We start from the raw sequence: 15,266 nt of genomic DNA on the forward strand, positions 1-15,266 counted from the left end.
ATGACAGGTGTTTTTACAGCTCGCTTTTGTTTGAGGGAAGACGAATTGAATGCCACACTGTGAAATATTTCTGGCAAACGATGATGTTTCCATGGAGACAGGCAGATGGTAGATCCTCCACCAGAAAAGTTAGGTAGTGAACTCATTTAAAGGTGCACTATGGAACTTTTCTGGTAGGTGGTCCTCTACATGTTTGTCTCTATGGAGATGTTATTGATTTGCCTAGTATGTTCCACACTATGGCATTATACTCTCCATCTATTGAAAGTATGTTATACTGTGAAATATTCCAGCCAAATAATATCTCCATGGAAACAAGCAGACAACAGACCCTTCACTAGAGAAGTTCCACAATGTGCCTTTAAATATTGTTGGGATATGGTGAAACTGGCATCAGATGTCAGTGAGAAGAGCCAGGCTCGTGTAAAGTACTGTATGAGGAGAGGGTTGAAAATGTTGTGCGTCGGCCATGTTTTTTCTATTGCTGTTTTTATTTACGACTAAAATATTAACGATGTACATGTCCAAACTGTGGTAATGAAATCATTCAGCCTGGAGTCAATGTTTTCAAATGAATAAACGCCACTTTAACTTACTGACCTGAATCAGACTTGTGTTGGTTTTATTATTGGGGAAAAAATGTTAGCACTCACCTCACAGCAAGTTTGATTCTGAGGATATGCAAGGCCTTTCTGTGTGCAGTTTGCATGTTCTGCCTATGACTGGGTGAATATCCTGTAGATTGGTAGTTTAAAACCGAGCTGGAGGAATGGTCAGAATTCATGCTTTCACAATAGCTTTAAAAAGTGTTTATTATTCAACCCCAAACACGTGATTATTGTCATCAGTAGGTACTTGGAGCCATAAGGTTAATGACAGGTTAGTGAAGCCAGTCTCAAACAAATAATGAGAAGACCCAACATTTGTGCCATAGATTTGGAGATTTCTTTCAAAAACTGTTAATCTCCCAGAGCTAGACAGACCCCTGCCCTTGATCTGAGATTATAATATAAGTAAAAGTAACATATTGCCTGATATGGAGCCACACCATTAGCTTCTATACAGTGTGAGAGGACTGTCACATTCTGAGGCAGTGTATGGAACAGGGGCAGGTGAAGGACTTTCATCTCACTGCGTGTTATGGTTGTACTGCATGTCTGCTGATTTACAAGATTTTAAATGTTACTTTTTTTTTTTAAACCAATTTAGTCCCATCAGAATCATTTAATGCCCCATTGTCATTACTAATATTTGCCTTTGTTATGTTCTATTTGAACAAAGGATACATTTGAGGAGTTTAGGAGGCACTATGGAACTTTTCTGGTCTCTATAAAGATGTTATTGCTTTGTCTAGAATGCCCTATGGCATTTTTTCTTCTTCTATAGTTTAAATTGGTCTAAGAATGTAATACCACATGGAGCCAGAAGATGGCAGCATCCACTCAGCCTGGTCACATTGTATAGTCTGAAGCCTGCTCACAAGAGCTGTGCACACCTGGGGTCAGATGATTTTATTCAGGTCCAGATACTGGAGACAACACTCTGCTTCATAAGCAGCTTTCAGCATTATAATACAAATAAGAAAAAAGAAAACATCAGATATACAATTAACCCTTGTATGTTCCTCCCAGTAGTGTTATGTTAAAGTTCATCCGGGGTCATTTTGACCCCAAAAGAAACACAAGAGTTAAAAAAGTGAGATTTACAATTAAAATATTTACAATAAAAACACACATTTCCAACATAATCAAAATGACTGATGCACACACAACCCAACATGGGTCAGTCCTCTCCAGCATGGCACTGGTAAATGTCTCTTTGCAGCTCTCAGCTTCACAAAACAAAACATGATAAAAGCCTGTATCAGCGCCACCTTCTGTAGTACAGGGGAAATACTGAGTCAAACAGATATGGTCCTTTTTCAACAATCACATGGACAAAAGAGACATGTAGAGGTCAGAGGACAGGGGCGGCAATGTGGTGACCCACAAGCAGGTCACCCAGGGCTGGACAATTAAAAGATGGTGAGCTTGAGAATCAGTCATGTCTAAAAGTCAATGATATGGGTAGGGTTTTTTAAATGGAGCCACAGCCAATCTTCTGTCAGTAAAAGCATGTGGTTTGGAGCAGTGGCAAGACTTTGGGGGAAGAAATGTGTTTAATCAATTCCATTTCACACACAAAATTCCAAACAAAGAGCTATTTTAATTTTGTTTTTGACTCAAAAATCAGAGATTGAGCTCAATCAATATGAGGGGGAAAAAAAAAATCATAATAATTTTTCTCATCTCACCTAGCTCTTATATCACCTCAGACTTTGATTCTTTGGCCTTCTCATTCTGCTGGTTGTGGTTGTGGTTAAATGAGCAAACTCCACACAGATATCAGATCTCTCTCCTGCTCAGCTCTGAACACGCTGCATTAGACCCAACACTGAAACACAGGATTTTGATCCAAATAAAAAAGAAGTTGACATGACTGCCTCCTGTGCTCCGGTGCACAACCTCTCTTTATCCTTCCTCATCCTTGGTCTCGTCTTCTCTTCAGCTGTTCCTTAGGTGAGACGGGGGCACCAGGGAGTGTCTGGATACAGCAGACAGTGCACAGAGCGGAACCTGTACAGAGACAAGGTGAGAGGTGAGTGAAAGGAGGAGGGGAAGGAGAGCAAAGGAGGAAAGGGGGGAAAGAGAGGGGAGAGAGGACAGAGAGAAGGGGAGAGAGAGAAAAGATGGAAGGGGTGAGGTGAAAGAGAAAGGAAAGAGCAGAGAGATGAGAAGAAAAGGAAAGAATGAGAGAAAAATGAGTGTTGAGAACGGGGGAGACACAGATGGAAATGAGTAAATCTGGCATATTTACTGCATTTACTGAAGATTGGAATCAGGTTCATGAATGTGTACTGTGCCATTAATATGTATTAAAGAGAGAGACGGGAGATAGTTGAGTGAGGATGAAGAGAAGAATGGATATGTGAAGAGGGAGCGAGAGAGACAGGGACAGAGACCAGAAAAATACAGAAAGAGACAGAAGGGGAAGAGGATGTGGTGGTGAATAGCTGGAAGGAGCCCAATGGAGTGTCCTGTTCACATGTGACAGGACAAACCCAGGAAAGGCTCTACTCCACTCCAGTTTTTTTCTTTTTTTTATTATGGGGTTGTACATTATAATACAGCCCATAATAATACTACAGGCGTCAGAAGTACAAGAGCACAGGCGTCGGGTGTATTGTCCTATGAGTTCAATGGCTTTTTGTTAATGAAATGTCTCTATAGGCTCTTATCTCACTACAATGAAGTGCTCCACTCTTCCCACTATTCACAGGGATAAACAACAGTCATTGTACAATTCATATACCCAAGAGTGGAGTTCCAGAGTGGGACTATAAACAGGACTTTGCTGTACATATCTGGGAACTGCCACTACAGTTGTGTCAGGCTTTGGACCATAAACTGTAACAAACCTCCATCCTAACTTGAGACAGTCCAACCACAGCCGCTAATTTGCACCCCATGTCTCAAATGCAGAAAACATCTGCTCTGGAAAATTCTCATATCATTCAAAACAAAATACACAACTTGTTTTTTCCTGAGATAAATGACAGTGTCGTGCTTTGATTGTTGAGTCTGCAGAAATCTGTTTCTCAGTCCTCTGTGTCATTTTAGTTCCTTTTTTTAATCCTAAGCTACAATATTTGCTTTTACTGGAGCCAAGCGTGCATCTCTGAGTGGTTCATCCGTGTGTCAGTCATGCCCTCTGGAATCAAGGAGGCAGGGTACAGTTCCAGACCCACACATCTTTGTAAAGTTTTGTCAAAGGTTGTAGTTCTGGACTGGTAACTCTGCACCTGCCTGATATACAAGATCAAAGGATGGACTAGCACCACCAGAATGGAAACTGAGGCTTGAATAGAATTTTGGTAGCATCATCAAGAGTCCTTTTGGGATTGATCTAAACTGGTTTTAGTCATAGAATCAGAATCTGGCAACCCAAAATGATTAGGTCAGTCTGCTTCATGATTGGATAGTCTGCATGAAAACCAAAACACCAATTTATTTTCAAAGTTTGACTTGATATATAAACTGCTGTAACCTGCTAAAAAACATGATCTGATTTAGTTATATTTAGAGTTTTTGAGGAGCAGTACCTGGTGGGGTCCTGCTGAGTGGAGAAGGCTCCTCTGATGTCCACAGTGTTGTCCTCAGGGCCATAGCTCAGAGTCACCTGCACAACACGTTATATACACACATTGTGAGGAGAGCACTGGACACTGCACATCTTTGTTTGGACTACTGCTTACATAATCCAAGAATCCCATGCATTCAGTTTTAGAGGTCTAATCTAAAAGGGTAGCAGCTTTTACACAGAACAAGATCCTATGGAGACACAGGGAGAGCATCTGACACAAGAACATTTCAGAGGCTGTTTGTAGATGTCTGAACTACAGAGTAAGCAGCTTTTAGCTGTAGCAGCCAGTACCTGAGCGGGCAGGTCTGTGATGGTGCTCAGATTCTCCAGGTGAGAGTGGAACAGGGGGGAGTGGGTCAGAGCCACCCCCAGAAGGCCCTCCACGATGAATCCCACAGTGCAGTCATCAGGCAGCCTGATCATGTCAGAGGTGTTCATGAACGCACCGCCACTACACACACGAGACAGAAGAGCTTTAAGAGCATTAAGCAGACCTTTTTTGCAAAACTGACTTTTTGGATCTTTTAACTAATGTTGTTAATGTTCAGTTAGTGATTGTAGCCAATTTCTCTCACCATTTACTTACCCAAAGTTGTATTTGGAGTGATTTGTGCATGTTTAAGCAATCTTTAATTGCTTATTTTGAAGACACCATTTTGCCAATCAACCCTCATTTTCACCGCCACCAGCCCACTGCGCTGTACTTACTTCGTTCTCCAATTTTATTTTCTTAATGAGTGATACACATAGAATTAGGTACATTTCAGTACAAATGAAAAAAAAATCTACAGGTGGCTAGCATGGTCTGCAGCTGTTCATCAGAGATGCGCACAGCTGCATGGCTCTTTGTTGTGATGACGTTTATGGCCCATTAGGAACCACAGTTTTCTAAAGCAGAAATCTGTGAACTTGTTTCTTTTATTTTGTCATTTTACCTCAATATTGTGACTTAAAATATCTAAATTATAAAATAATGATCCCCTGGTGTCACAGATTATAACTATATAGCAGACACAAGCACAAAGCTTTAAAGCTCCTCTATTAGGCAGTATTACGATTTAGGCTAATCGCTATCAAACTTAGCGTTGGTATTTCATGTAGTATTAAAGGTGTGCTCTTGCACGCACACACACGCAGAACTATGTGCAGTAGTTTGACACATGCAACACACTCTTTACAGAGACAGCAAAGGGAGGGCAAAGCATACAGGGTAAACATGTTCAAATTAAATACTGTTTTTCCTAATAACAATTTCAAGTGTTTTATTGTTCGAAAATAGCTTGAAAAACATTATTAATTATTATTATTAATATGAGTGACTATCGCCTCTCCACAGATCTGACCTGTAACTTGGCCTGGCACTGTCATTAGTTTGACTACATGGAGATGGACAAGTTTAATGCCATATAGGGGAACTTTCTGAGCAAAGCAATAACAGCTCCATAATCATGCGGCACACCCTCCTACAGAAAAGTTCCACAGTGCATCTCAACTTAATGTACGGTAAATATAGAAACTATAGAGACAAAGACAGAACTAATACACACCAATGCTAAAGCACAGTCCAAGTTTGTGAATATAAAAACTAGGAAACTCATGGTTAAAAAAAAAAAGTTGAGATGACAAAGATGATAAACATGTTCACATGACAGACTTGTACAGTACCTGGTCCAGGGCTGCATCCTGAGGGCCAGACTGCGGCTCAGGCAGAACCCTGCTCCTCCTGTGGCAAACCAGAACCTCACCTCCTGAGAACACATACATATCAGGTTACAAATAAGTGTAATACACGTATGTGCTCATGCACGCCATATGCACAATTATGTGCAATAATTTGACACATGCAATACACAGTTTACAGAGACAACAAAGGGAGGGAAAAGCAGGCAGGGAAATTAAATACTGTTTTTACTAATAATAATTCTAATGCAGATTTACAAAAACACAGCAAATGACACCACCAAATGACAATAAACAGCTGGGTGTCATTTGCAAAACTTCGCTTTTCGAATCAGAGAGCAGAGCGAGTCTCACATGAGTCTCTCATTTAGGTTCCCTGAGCAGAGAGGCCCAGACTTCCCTCTTCCAGCTCTTCTGGGAGGATCCCAAGGTGTTCCCAGGCCAGCAAAAGAGACATAGTCCCTCCAGCGTGTCCTGGGTCTTCCACGGCGTCTCCTTCTGGACGTGCCTGGAACACCTCCCCAGGAAAGCGTCCAGGAGGCATCCAGAATAGATGCCTGAGCCACCTCAGCTGCCTCCTCTCGATGTAGAGGGACAATGGCTCTACTCTGAGCTCCTCCTGTGTGACTGAGCTCCTCACTATCTCTAAGGGAAACTCATTTCGACCGCATGTATCTGCGATCTTGTCCTTTCGGTCAATACTCAAAGCTCAAGACCATATGTGAGGGTAGTAACGTAGGTTGCCTTTCAACTCAGCTCCTTCTTTACCACGACAGTCCGATACATCAGTTGGTTTAAACCTAAAAGGACTTTCTCTGATCTGAATTCTCGCTACGTAAACCCCAGCACAACAACAACATCATGAATCAGTGCTAGTGCAGCCTCTGCAGCTCAGTGAGTGAACTCTACACGTTCTGAGCTTTCACATGAGGCCTGTCCATATACTGAGAATGAGAAAAACGTATACACTACCCGTCAAACATTTGGACACATATTTTATTTTCATGACTTTACATTGTAGATTCTCACTGAAGGCATCAAAAACAACATATGGAATGTAGTACAGAAAAAATAAACTCAAGGTTGATCAGGAAGGAGATACACAGGGTCTTCCCCAAAGATAATCTTAATCCTATTCCTTATATTGAGGTGCATTGCAGTGCCCCTACCTGAGGAGCAGCCCCCTGTGTGCTGTAGGAGGCCTGCAAGGGGGTCCCAGTGCTGGGGCGGCCCAAGTAAACATCCTCTGTGTGATGGTACTGGGACAGCAGCTTCAGAAGAGCAACCACGTTCACATAGTTATCATCATCTACATGACACAACCACCTGGAAGACAAGAACACACAGGAGAGGTCAGGAGAGGAAGAGAGAGACACAGAGAGAGAGAGGGAGAGAGAGAGAGGGGAGGGCAGGAGAGAATGAGAGACACATAGACAGAGAGGGAGAGAGAGAGGAGGGCAGGAGAGAATGAGAGAGACACACAGACAGAGAGGGTGAGAGACACAGAGAGAGAGAGGGAGAGAGACACACAGACAGAGGAGGGCAGGAAAGAATGAGAGAGACACACAGACAGAGAGGAAGAGAGACACACAGACAGAGAGGGAGAGAGACACACAGACAGAGAGGGAGAGAGACACACAGACAGAGGAGGGCAGGAAAGAATGAGAGAAAGAGTAAGAGTGAGAAAGAAAGTAAAGAAAGAGAAAGGAGTGACAGAGAGAGGGAGAGATAAAAATAGAGAGTGACAAAGAGAAAAAGAGAAAGGAGAGAGGGGAAGAGGAAAAAGAGGTCAGAGGAGGAGGTTAGGAGAGGACACGTCATGTGTGAGGTGGATGGGGCCTTACTTCCTGCCTGAGCGGAGGAAAGTGTCGTACTCGTAGAACATCTTACAGGACAGTGCCTGACGAGTGTGAGCGCTAGAGCAGTGAGTGTGGATCAGATGGTCACCTAGGAGACAAGACAAGCTATTCAAAATAACAGAATTAAGTACTGTCATATGCCTCTAAGACGAGACAAAGCTCTTTAAGTTATAGAAATTAAATCTGTGCATCTGTACAGCATCTTACTTGTTTGCAGCCAATTTATGTAATTAATCACGAAGAAATTATTAGCCAGAGTATCTAATTGATTATGTCATTTATTTTTGGTACTATAAAACATGTTATTTATCTTACTGTTTATTGATTATTTGCAGTACCTGACAATAATTGCATTTGCTATCAGATTTGTGATGCATGCTTAAAAAGTAGGATTCTGTTCGAAGTGCAAATTCTAAACAAGTCCAGGAGCAATAATCTTTGAAAGAAGAATGAAATATGAACTGTTTAACTGATACAAGAATCCCATCTAAACAATTTCTGCAGCCAACTCAAAACGTAATTTTGATTTGATTTTGATATACTGTGGGCCTTAGATCTTACAGTGTGAAATCCAACATAGTTTCCTCATATTATGTAATATATAGTGAGAGATGGGTGTGTTGGAGAATGCAGATGAGACTGCAGCTTTGCCCCTGTACCACAGAGAGAAGCTGGACTCACCGAGCCTGGGCTGCAGCTGGGGGTCTTCTGCATCTGTGAACACAAACGTCTGTGAACAGAGAGAGAGAGCTCAAGTGAGAGACAGACAAGCAGAGAGATGGCATATTTCCTGTTATTCCCCAGGCACAGAGGGGGACAGCAGTGACTATCAGCCCTCTGCAGCTGGACACTCGGAGAGACACACGCAGACACACGCAGACACACGCAGACACACGCAGACACACGCAGACACACGCAGACACACGTAGACACACGTAGACACTCATCCTGCTTATGGCATTTACGACTGTGTAATCAATCATATTTGGATTGAGATCACTGTCAGTTGTAATGGTCAATGATCAGCTTGGGTCTTTTTAATGGAGAGGTCTTGAAACAATCATCTGTCAGTCTAAAGTCTTCCATCTGCTCCAAACCACATGTTTTTACTATGGCAACAATTCAACAACTGCAGTCTTTATTATTAGTTTAACACTTTTGGTGGTAACAGTAAAAATTGATTTTTGGACACCCTTATAATAAAACTGTGAGAATAGTTTCAATAGTTTCAAACTCCCTTTTAAAGATTGTATAGTAAAGATAATTTAAGATGGTAGTTCTGAAGTTCCTGACCAGCAGCACACACAAATGCCTATTATTTACAATCAATGTAAGGCCTATTTTACGCATGTGCTAGATCCAGCACACTTCCTTTGTCATAGTGGGTGTTCCAAGGACACATTTGTTGGATATTTTTAACTGTTTGACGGTTTGAATCATCACCTCAAGTGTCTTTAAAGAAGTGTTGTCATGATACTAAAATTTCAAACTTGGCGGGATTTTGATACTAAGGAATAAACTCGATACTCAATACCAATTCAGATACCACAATGATAATTAAAAGCACTCGACAGACAATAGAATGTGATTTTCAACATTAAATCACAGTACTTTTATATGACCATGTGGTCTTGTAGTATATCTGTGTAATCCCTCAGTGTCCAGTAGGTTCATAGTGGTCCATGGGTGTTTACTAGTCTATGTGTCTTATACTTGTTCAGATACAGCTCAAGATCATTCTAAAGCTATTCAGGAAAAGTTCATTTCAGTTCAGTTCATTTGATAGCTTAAATCTAATCATACTGCGAAAGAAATAACCCAAAAATTTCCCAGCAGCGCTCAAGTATCTGCCCATCCCTGAGATTAACAGATACCAGTGCAGAGACGGAAAACAGCATTTATTTCTTTAAAACAAAAAGTACAGCTACATGATAATTTTATCTTATTTTATTTGTCCATCACGTAACTACAGAACAACTGTGTATTAATAAAGATGTAAACATTATAAGACTTTCTGGGTCAGTGAATAGTCTTATTACATCGATTAATATGTCCAAACAGGATATCGACTGAACCGATATTTGAAAGCTGAGATCTGACTGAACACATTTTTCAGTATCTGCGACAATATCCGATACCAGAATCAGATCAGTGCTTCCCAATTCTAGTCATTTCCTTTGTGCGATTACTGGACGACACAGCAGTGGCAAAAGACAAGGGCCAAGTAAAGGAAAGAGGCATGTTTGACAGTGCCGCCGAACGTTAAAGAAATAAAATAAAGTACTTACACAATGCACATGGTCATATTTTAGAATCTAGATTAGCTTCTACCCCAAACTATATACAATTTATTTTACAATTTCAAATGCTAAAGAGAAATGAATAAAAAGTATACTGGAAAAATGTGTATCAGATGGATTCACAATAGAAAAAAGAACAAAAAAAATCTGAATATTTTTCCCTGTTAATTGCCAAAAGTAACACATAACTAAACTGAACTAGGCTATTGTATGTAGAATGTTGTGCACTGCCAGCGCTGCAGACAGGAGCAGCTGCTGGTGTCTGTCAGGAGCTCCAGATGAGGAGCGCCTCTGGAGATCTGACCCCTGGATCAAGGCTCAGGAGGGGAGGAGGAGGGGGGGTATTGGGGTTAGGGTGAGCGGATTTTGGAGGGAACACAAATGGGGAGTTGTGAGTGGAGGGAGGGAAAATTTGTCACAGGAAATGGACTCCGCTACAACAACAGAAAAGAGTGAGAGAAAGTGTTTGGATAAGACCAGGATACTCCAATGCAGTTTTGAACCCATCCTATACAAAATGGACAATAGGGAGTTTGTAGAACAAGAAAGACAATTATTTACTTGCAACTTCATTCAAATATACTTGCAAAAACTTTAAAAGAGGGTGTATTTTACTTCTATGAGGTATTAACATAATAATGATAATGTTTGTCAAGTTGTACAGTTTGAATCATCAACTTTTCTTTGCATTAATGTTGAGATTTTTGTTTTTGGTGTAATAGAGTAAGATTTGAGCTGTAGGATACATGACTACAGAAGTCTAAGAACTAGCTGCACCAAAACTGAGAAAGGAAAGAGGCTTTTAGCTGGAAATGGAATACACAAACTTTCATACACACACCTGCACCTATTTTTAATGTTTTATATGGACTTATATATTTATTTATTTTGTTTTTCTGTTTGTATTGTATTTTAAACAGAGCACCCATGAAAAAGAGAGCCCAAGTGCTATGTAAAAAAACAACAACAAACAAACAAAAAGAAAGACAATGGAATAAGGAACTAATTATGAATTGAGTGTGTACTGATTTCAGTTCCTATAACATGATAAATATACACCACCCATCGTAATGCAGACTGCAGTTGTATTGTGGGGGGCATATTATGCTAATCTTATTATTGAATAAAAGAGGCAGGATATATTAATGAAATAACAGGAAGCAAGGGTGAAGTATTTGTAGTTCCTTATGAATTGTTACCAAGCCACTTCAACAACACAAAACATTCCAGTCTCAGGGCTTTACACTATTGTTATTGCCGTATTGTATCAAGTCTACTACTTTACCCAAATGGAAACTAAAGAGTCCCTCTCTGCACTTCCCATGGGAACAGCTCAGAGTGTGGACGTTCCCTGAGTCAGCAGTGTAACTCTAAAGTGAGTGTGGGAACAGAGCAGGTATGTGGAGCTCCCTCTCAGAATGTGCTTAAATCTGTACCTGTGCTGTACCTGATTTTTACTGTCTTAAGTGGCCTTTTGCAGTCTTAAGTGGTCTTTTGCAGTGATCCAAAGTTATTTCTCCCATATCTTATGCATTCCAAGGACCCTACTTATTCACCGCAATGAGTTTATAAGAGTACAGGACAGAGTCTGCTGTGACGATAATGCTAACAACAACTAACACGCGAAAAGCACTTCTTGATTCTCAAACAATAAAATGCTTTAAAATTAGATGCAACTAGTACACAGCAGACATATTTTGACCTCAAGAGCTCCTTATACATCTGTACTGGTTCAAGACACATTTTGGAGTGTTAGCGTGGATTTAAACTCCCTGATGTCTGTGTCCTATTAGAGCCTACTGGGCGGGTCACCACAAACATGTGTCCCTCCACACACTGCTCTGAGGGCCTGACCACGGGCTGGGGTCAGAGAGGGGACAGTCTTGTACCAGGGAAACACACTAGTGTAGCCATTTATTTATCTCAACTGCAAAACACATTTGTACAACTAAAAATTCAAACATGAGACTTTCTGGGCAAACTATGATCAGTAATAAGTCTTGTTATACTGTATAAATTTATATGTACAACCAGGATATTGGCAGAACTGATAATTGGAAGCCGATATCGAATTCAGCCAGTATCGGATCAGTGCATCCCTATTAGACTGTCAGTTTACATTTCTTTAAGTCAGTTCTTCTGGATGGGTTTAAAATGTGAACTTTTGAGCAGAATCCTATAATTACAAAAAAAAATCACAAATCTAATTTTAATGCTTGCCCAAAAAAAAGGAAACTTAATATTTTTCCTAAAAAGTCCTACTTTAGTCTGCATCTTAAAGGGCCCATTACAGTTTTCTGATCTATGTTATAATGTTGTTTCCTCATCAAAAACAAACCCGGAGTTGTGTTTTGTTTCATTCACACATGTTTAACACACAAATCCTGCATATTTAGGCTGAGTTGTGATGTCATTGAACAATACAGGAAGTGCTCCATTGTGTTTATAAACTCCATGCACCTTCACTAGAATCATTTGGATGATTTCAGCCCTGGAATTGACAATCTACTGAACAAAAAGGTAAAAGAAAACTGTCAACTTGAAAATTACGACTGTATGATATCACAAGGAAAATAACAAATACCAGTGTAGGGACGGAAAATGTAATTTATTTCTTTAAAACACAGTTTGCTTTTTGCACAAGAGATCCAATTGTGTTATGTAACTGTTATTTACTCTTCAAATAACGACTGAACAGCTTCATATGAATAAAAGTTCAGACATTATGAGATGTTCTAGGCCAAAATCAACCTGTACATTGTCTTATTTCAATTAATTAAAGGCCCAAGCAGGAAATCACCTGAGCCATTATGAAACAGAGACCCGATCCAGCGAATTGTTCAGTATCAGTGCCGATATTCGATACCAGTAATGACATTGATGCATCCCTGTGAGCTTTGAAGATGTAGACAAAAAACACAACTCCAGGTATGGTTTTCAAGAAGTAACAACATTTTAACATGGCTTAAAGCTCACAAGATTGTTTTTCTTTTTATAGGACCTTTAAGTGCATGCACTCTTGTATTTAATAGTCTTCACTGAGCAGTAGGACAGGTCTGCTCACTCTGCTTCATCCATGACAAAGGAGGGCACTTATATCAGCGCTCCACACCACAGGGTCCACCGCAGGGTCAGCAGCAGAGGTGTGAAGAGCGCTATGGGCAGAAGATCACATCAAACACCTCCTCATGGACTTTTCACACCATCCCAGCTATTTATAACGAGACCAGACCTGTACTACCACGTCAAATGGTCCAGTATCAGCCCTGTAACACACTGAGGAGCAGGGGGAGCTAACAAAGCCAAATGGTGGAGGAATGTATGCTAGTTCAGTCCTTAGTAACTGAATTTGTGGAGAGTTCGCAACATTTTCACATAAAAACTACTATTGAACCTAGATACTCATTTGAGGAAGTATCGATATTGAAAATGTCACGTTCACAGGACAGAAATGAACGTTTCCTGAAGAACTTTAGAACGATCTTGAGCTGTATCACAACAAGTACAAGACGCATAGACTAGTATACGCCCAGGGACACTATGGAACCTACCTGCACGACTGACTGTTGAAAATCCCATCCTACTGTCTAAACAAAGAGGTATCGATATTGATAACGCAACGTCAATACTGAAATCAGTATCAAGTCTGTTCCTTAGTATTGAAATAAGAGCCTTAAATTTTCATGACAACATAAGTGCTTAGGTCAAGACGAGTCATATTTATAGCAACAAGTTAAGCTCAAAATCAAATTAGCAAATTCAATCAGGCTCCATTAGAAAGATTTGTGCCTAAAATTAACTTATTTTTAAATTAATTCAAAGGGGAAAATACTGAAGTACACAGAAGTCAGAAATAATGTTTTAAATCCTGAGGTAAAAGTACAAGAAGGCCTACGTAATCTCTTTTTGGACTTGGATTTTATATTAAATCAACAAATTAATGTGTGTTTAGACTACATTTCCAAAAAATAAATATACATCATAAGAATCGTAAAGTTAAGAAAAGGTTTGGTCTTGCAATTGAGAATTAAACATTACAAAAATGCAGAGGTCTATTCATGTGTTTCAGTTTCCTCTTTATAAGTGTCTTTTTTCTTCATTCAAAAGCAGAACATTTAGTTTTAGAAATATTAATTGCTATGACAACAGTGCTTTTCATCACTCAGAAACCCCATGGTTATGCAAATATTAGGTGATTACTTCAAAATTATGGGAAAGCCTACAGTATTAGTGAATCTAGAAAGAGTAGAGAAAGTGAGAATTAAATCAATGTACCTTTAAAAATATTAGTTTTATTTATTGTATTAGATCATTTTTTGTGTTTTCCACAAGTAGAGATTTGTGTTTTGAAAAACACAAGGCCTACATTTTTTTATTCATTACATCTTATTTAAATTTTTGCACACACTCCTGAAGCCCTCACCTGCGCCATGCTGCGGGACATCCAGGTCTCCAGCAGCAGCTCCAGTCGAGAGCGGTGGAACCTGGCTGTGCTCTTCACCGCGATGAACAGGTCCGCGGGGGACAGCTGCTCCACCACCCGGGGAGACGCACTGCTGGACCGGGCTCCTGCTGCTGTCGTTGTTGTTGTTGTCCTCCTCTCCCGGGTTAGCCTCTGGAAGTACAGGGAGAAAACCTTACCAGCGGCGGAGAGAGTGGCAGTTGGAGCTGGCTCTTCTTCCAGCGGGAGACTGCTGCTCCGGTGTCCGCACGAGAGCACCAGCATCCCGGTCACAAGCAGGAAAGCGGCCGCGGGAGTAGAGGCGGAGGTCCGGGGTTTTCTCGTCATGTTTGTGGACATTAAAGTACAAAGGTGAAGGGAGTTATAGTTCCGTGCTCTGGCAGTAGAGCTCCAGGGGGAAGACAGCGGGTTCAGGGGGCTCTGGGCTCATGTCTGTCTCCATCCGTCCACCTCTGGAGCTGTGGAGTCAAGTGAAACTTTGTGTCAGCTCAGGCCGGAGGAGGGAGGGTTTATATAAGGGGCGGGGCGTTTGGCTCGTCCAATAAACACGCAGCATAGGCGGGGCTACATTAATATGAAGGCTAATTGAACTTTCGGTTCTTTTATGGCAGAGGTGTCCAAACTATGGCCCAGGGGCCAAATGCAGCCCTTAGATCAATTTTATTCGCCCTCAAGTCTCCTGCTGAACCAGCCCATTTGATCATAAACAGTACTTTAACAGAAATTTAAACAGCAAATTTATTCCACTATATCCTCAAACATCACATTGCATTGTGATACAGA

At 40.8% G+C, this 15,266-nt stretch overlaps 1 protein-coding gene across 1 annotated transcript; it reads right to left on the minus strand.

Annotated features, from left to right (window-relative positions):
- Window positions 1-1,483: 1,483 nt before the first annotated feature.
- LOC117369991 (beta-1,3-N-acetylglucosaminyltransferase lunatic fringe-like) lies at window positions 1,484-14,968 on the minus strand. Its single transcript, XM_033965336.2, has 8 exons — window positions 14,445-14,968; window positions 8,403-8,451; window positions 7,707-7,809; window positions 7,032-7,188; window positions 5,848-5,930; window positions 4,474-4,633; window positions 4,142-4,218; window positions 1,484-2,615 (listed from the first exon to the last, which is right to left on the minus strand). Exons 1-8 carry the CDS (start codon window positions 14,820-14,822, stop codon window positions 2,555-2,557), a joined length of 1,068 nt encoding a protein of 355 aa, XP_033821227.2. The 5' UTR covers window positions 14,823-14,968; the 3' UTR covers window positions 1,484-2,554.
- Window positions 14,969-15,266: the final 298 nt, after the last annotated feature.

This window comes from Periophthalmus magnuspinnatus, chromosome 1, assembly GCF_009829125.3.
Source record: "Periophthalmus magnuspinnatus isolate fPerMag1 chromosome 1, fPerMag1.2.pri, whole genome shotgun sequence".
NCBI lineage: Eukaryota > Metazoa > Chordata > Actinopteri > Gobiiformes > Gobiidae > Periophthalmus > Periophthalmus magnuspinnatus.

What these genes read in the sequence shown, in the direction of transcription:
- LOC117369991 (XM_033965336.2), bottom strand. Translation starts at nt 14,822, where the DNA reads ATGTCCACAAACATGACGAGAAAACCCCGGACCTCCGCCTCTACTCCC. An exon ending in CCAGCTGCAGCCCAGGCTCG is followed by an intron (nt 7,810 to 8,402) that starts GTGAGTCCAGCT and finishes CTTGTCTCCTAG; the next exon opens with GTGACCATCTGATCCACACT. An exon ending in AGGATGCAGCCCTGGACCAG is followed by an intron (nt 4,634 to 5,847) that starts GTACTGTACAAG and finishes TCGTGTGTGTAG; the next exon opens with TGGCGGTGCGTTCATGAACA.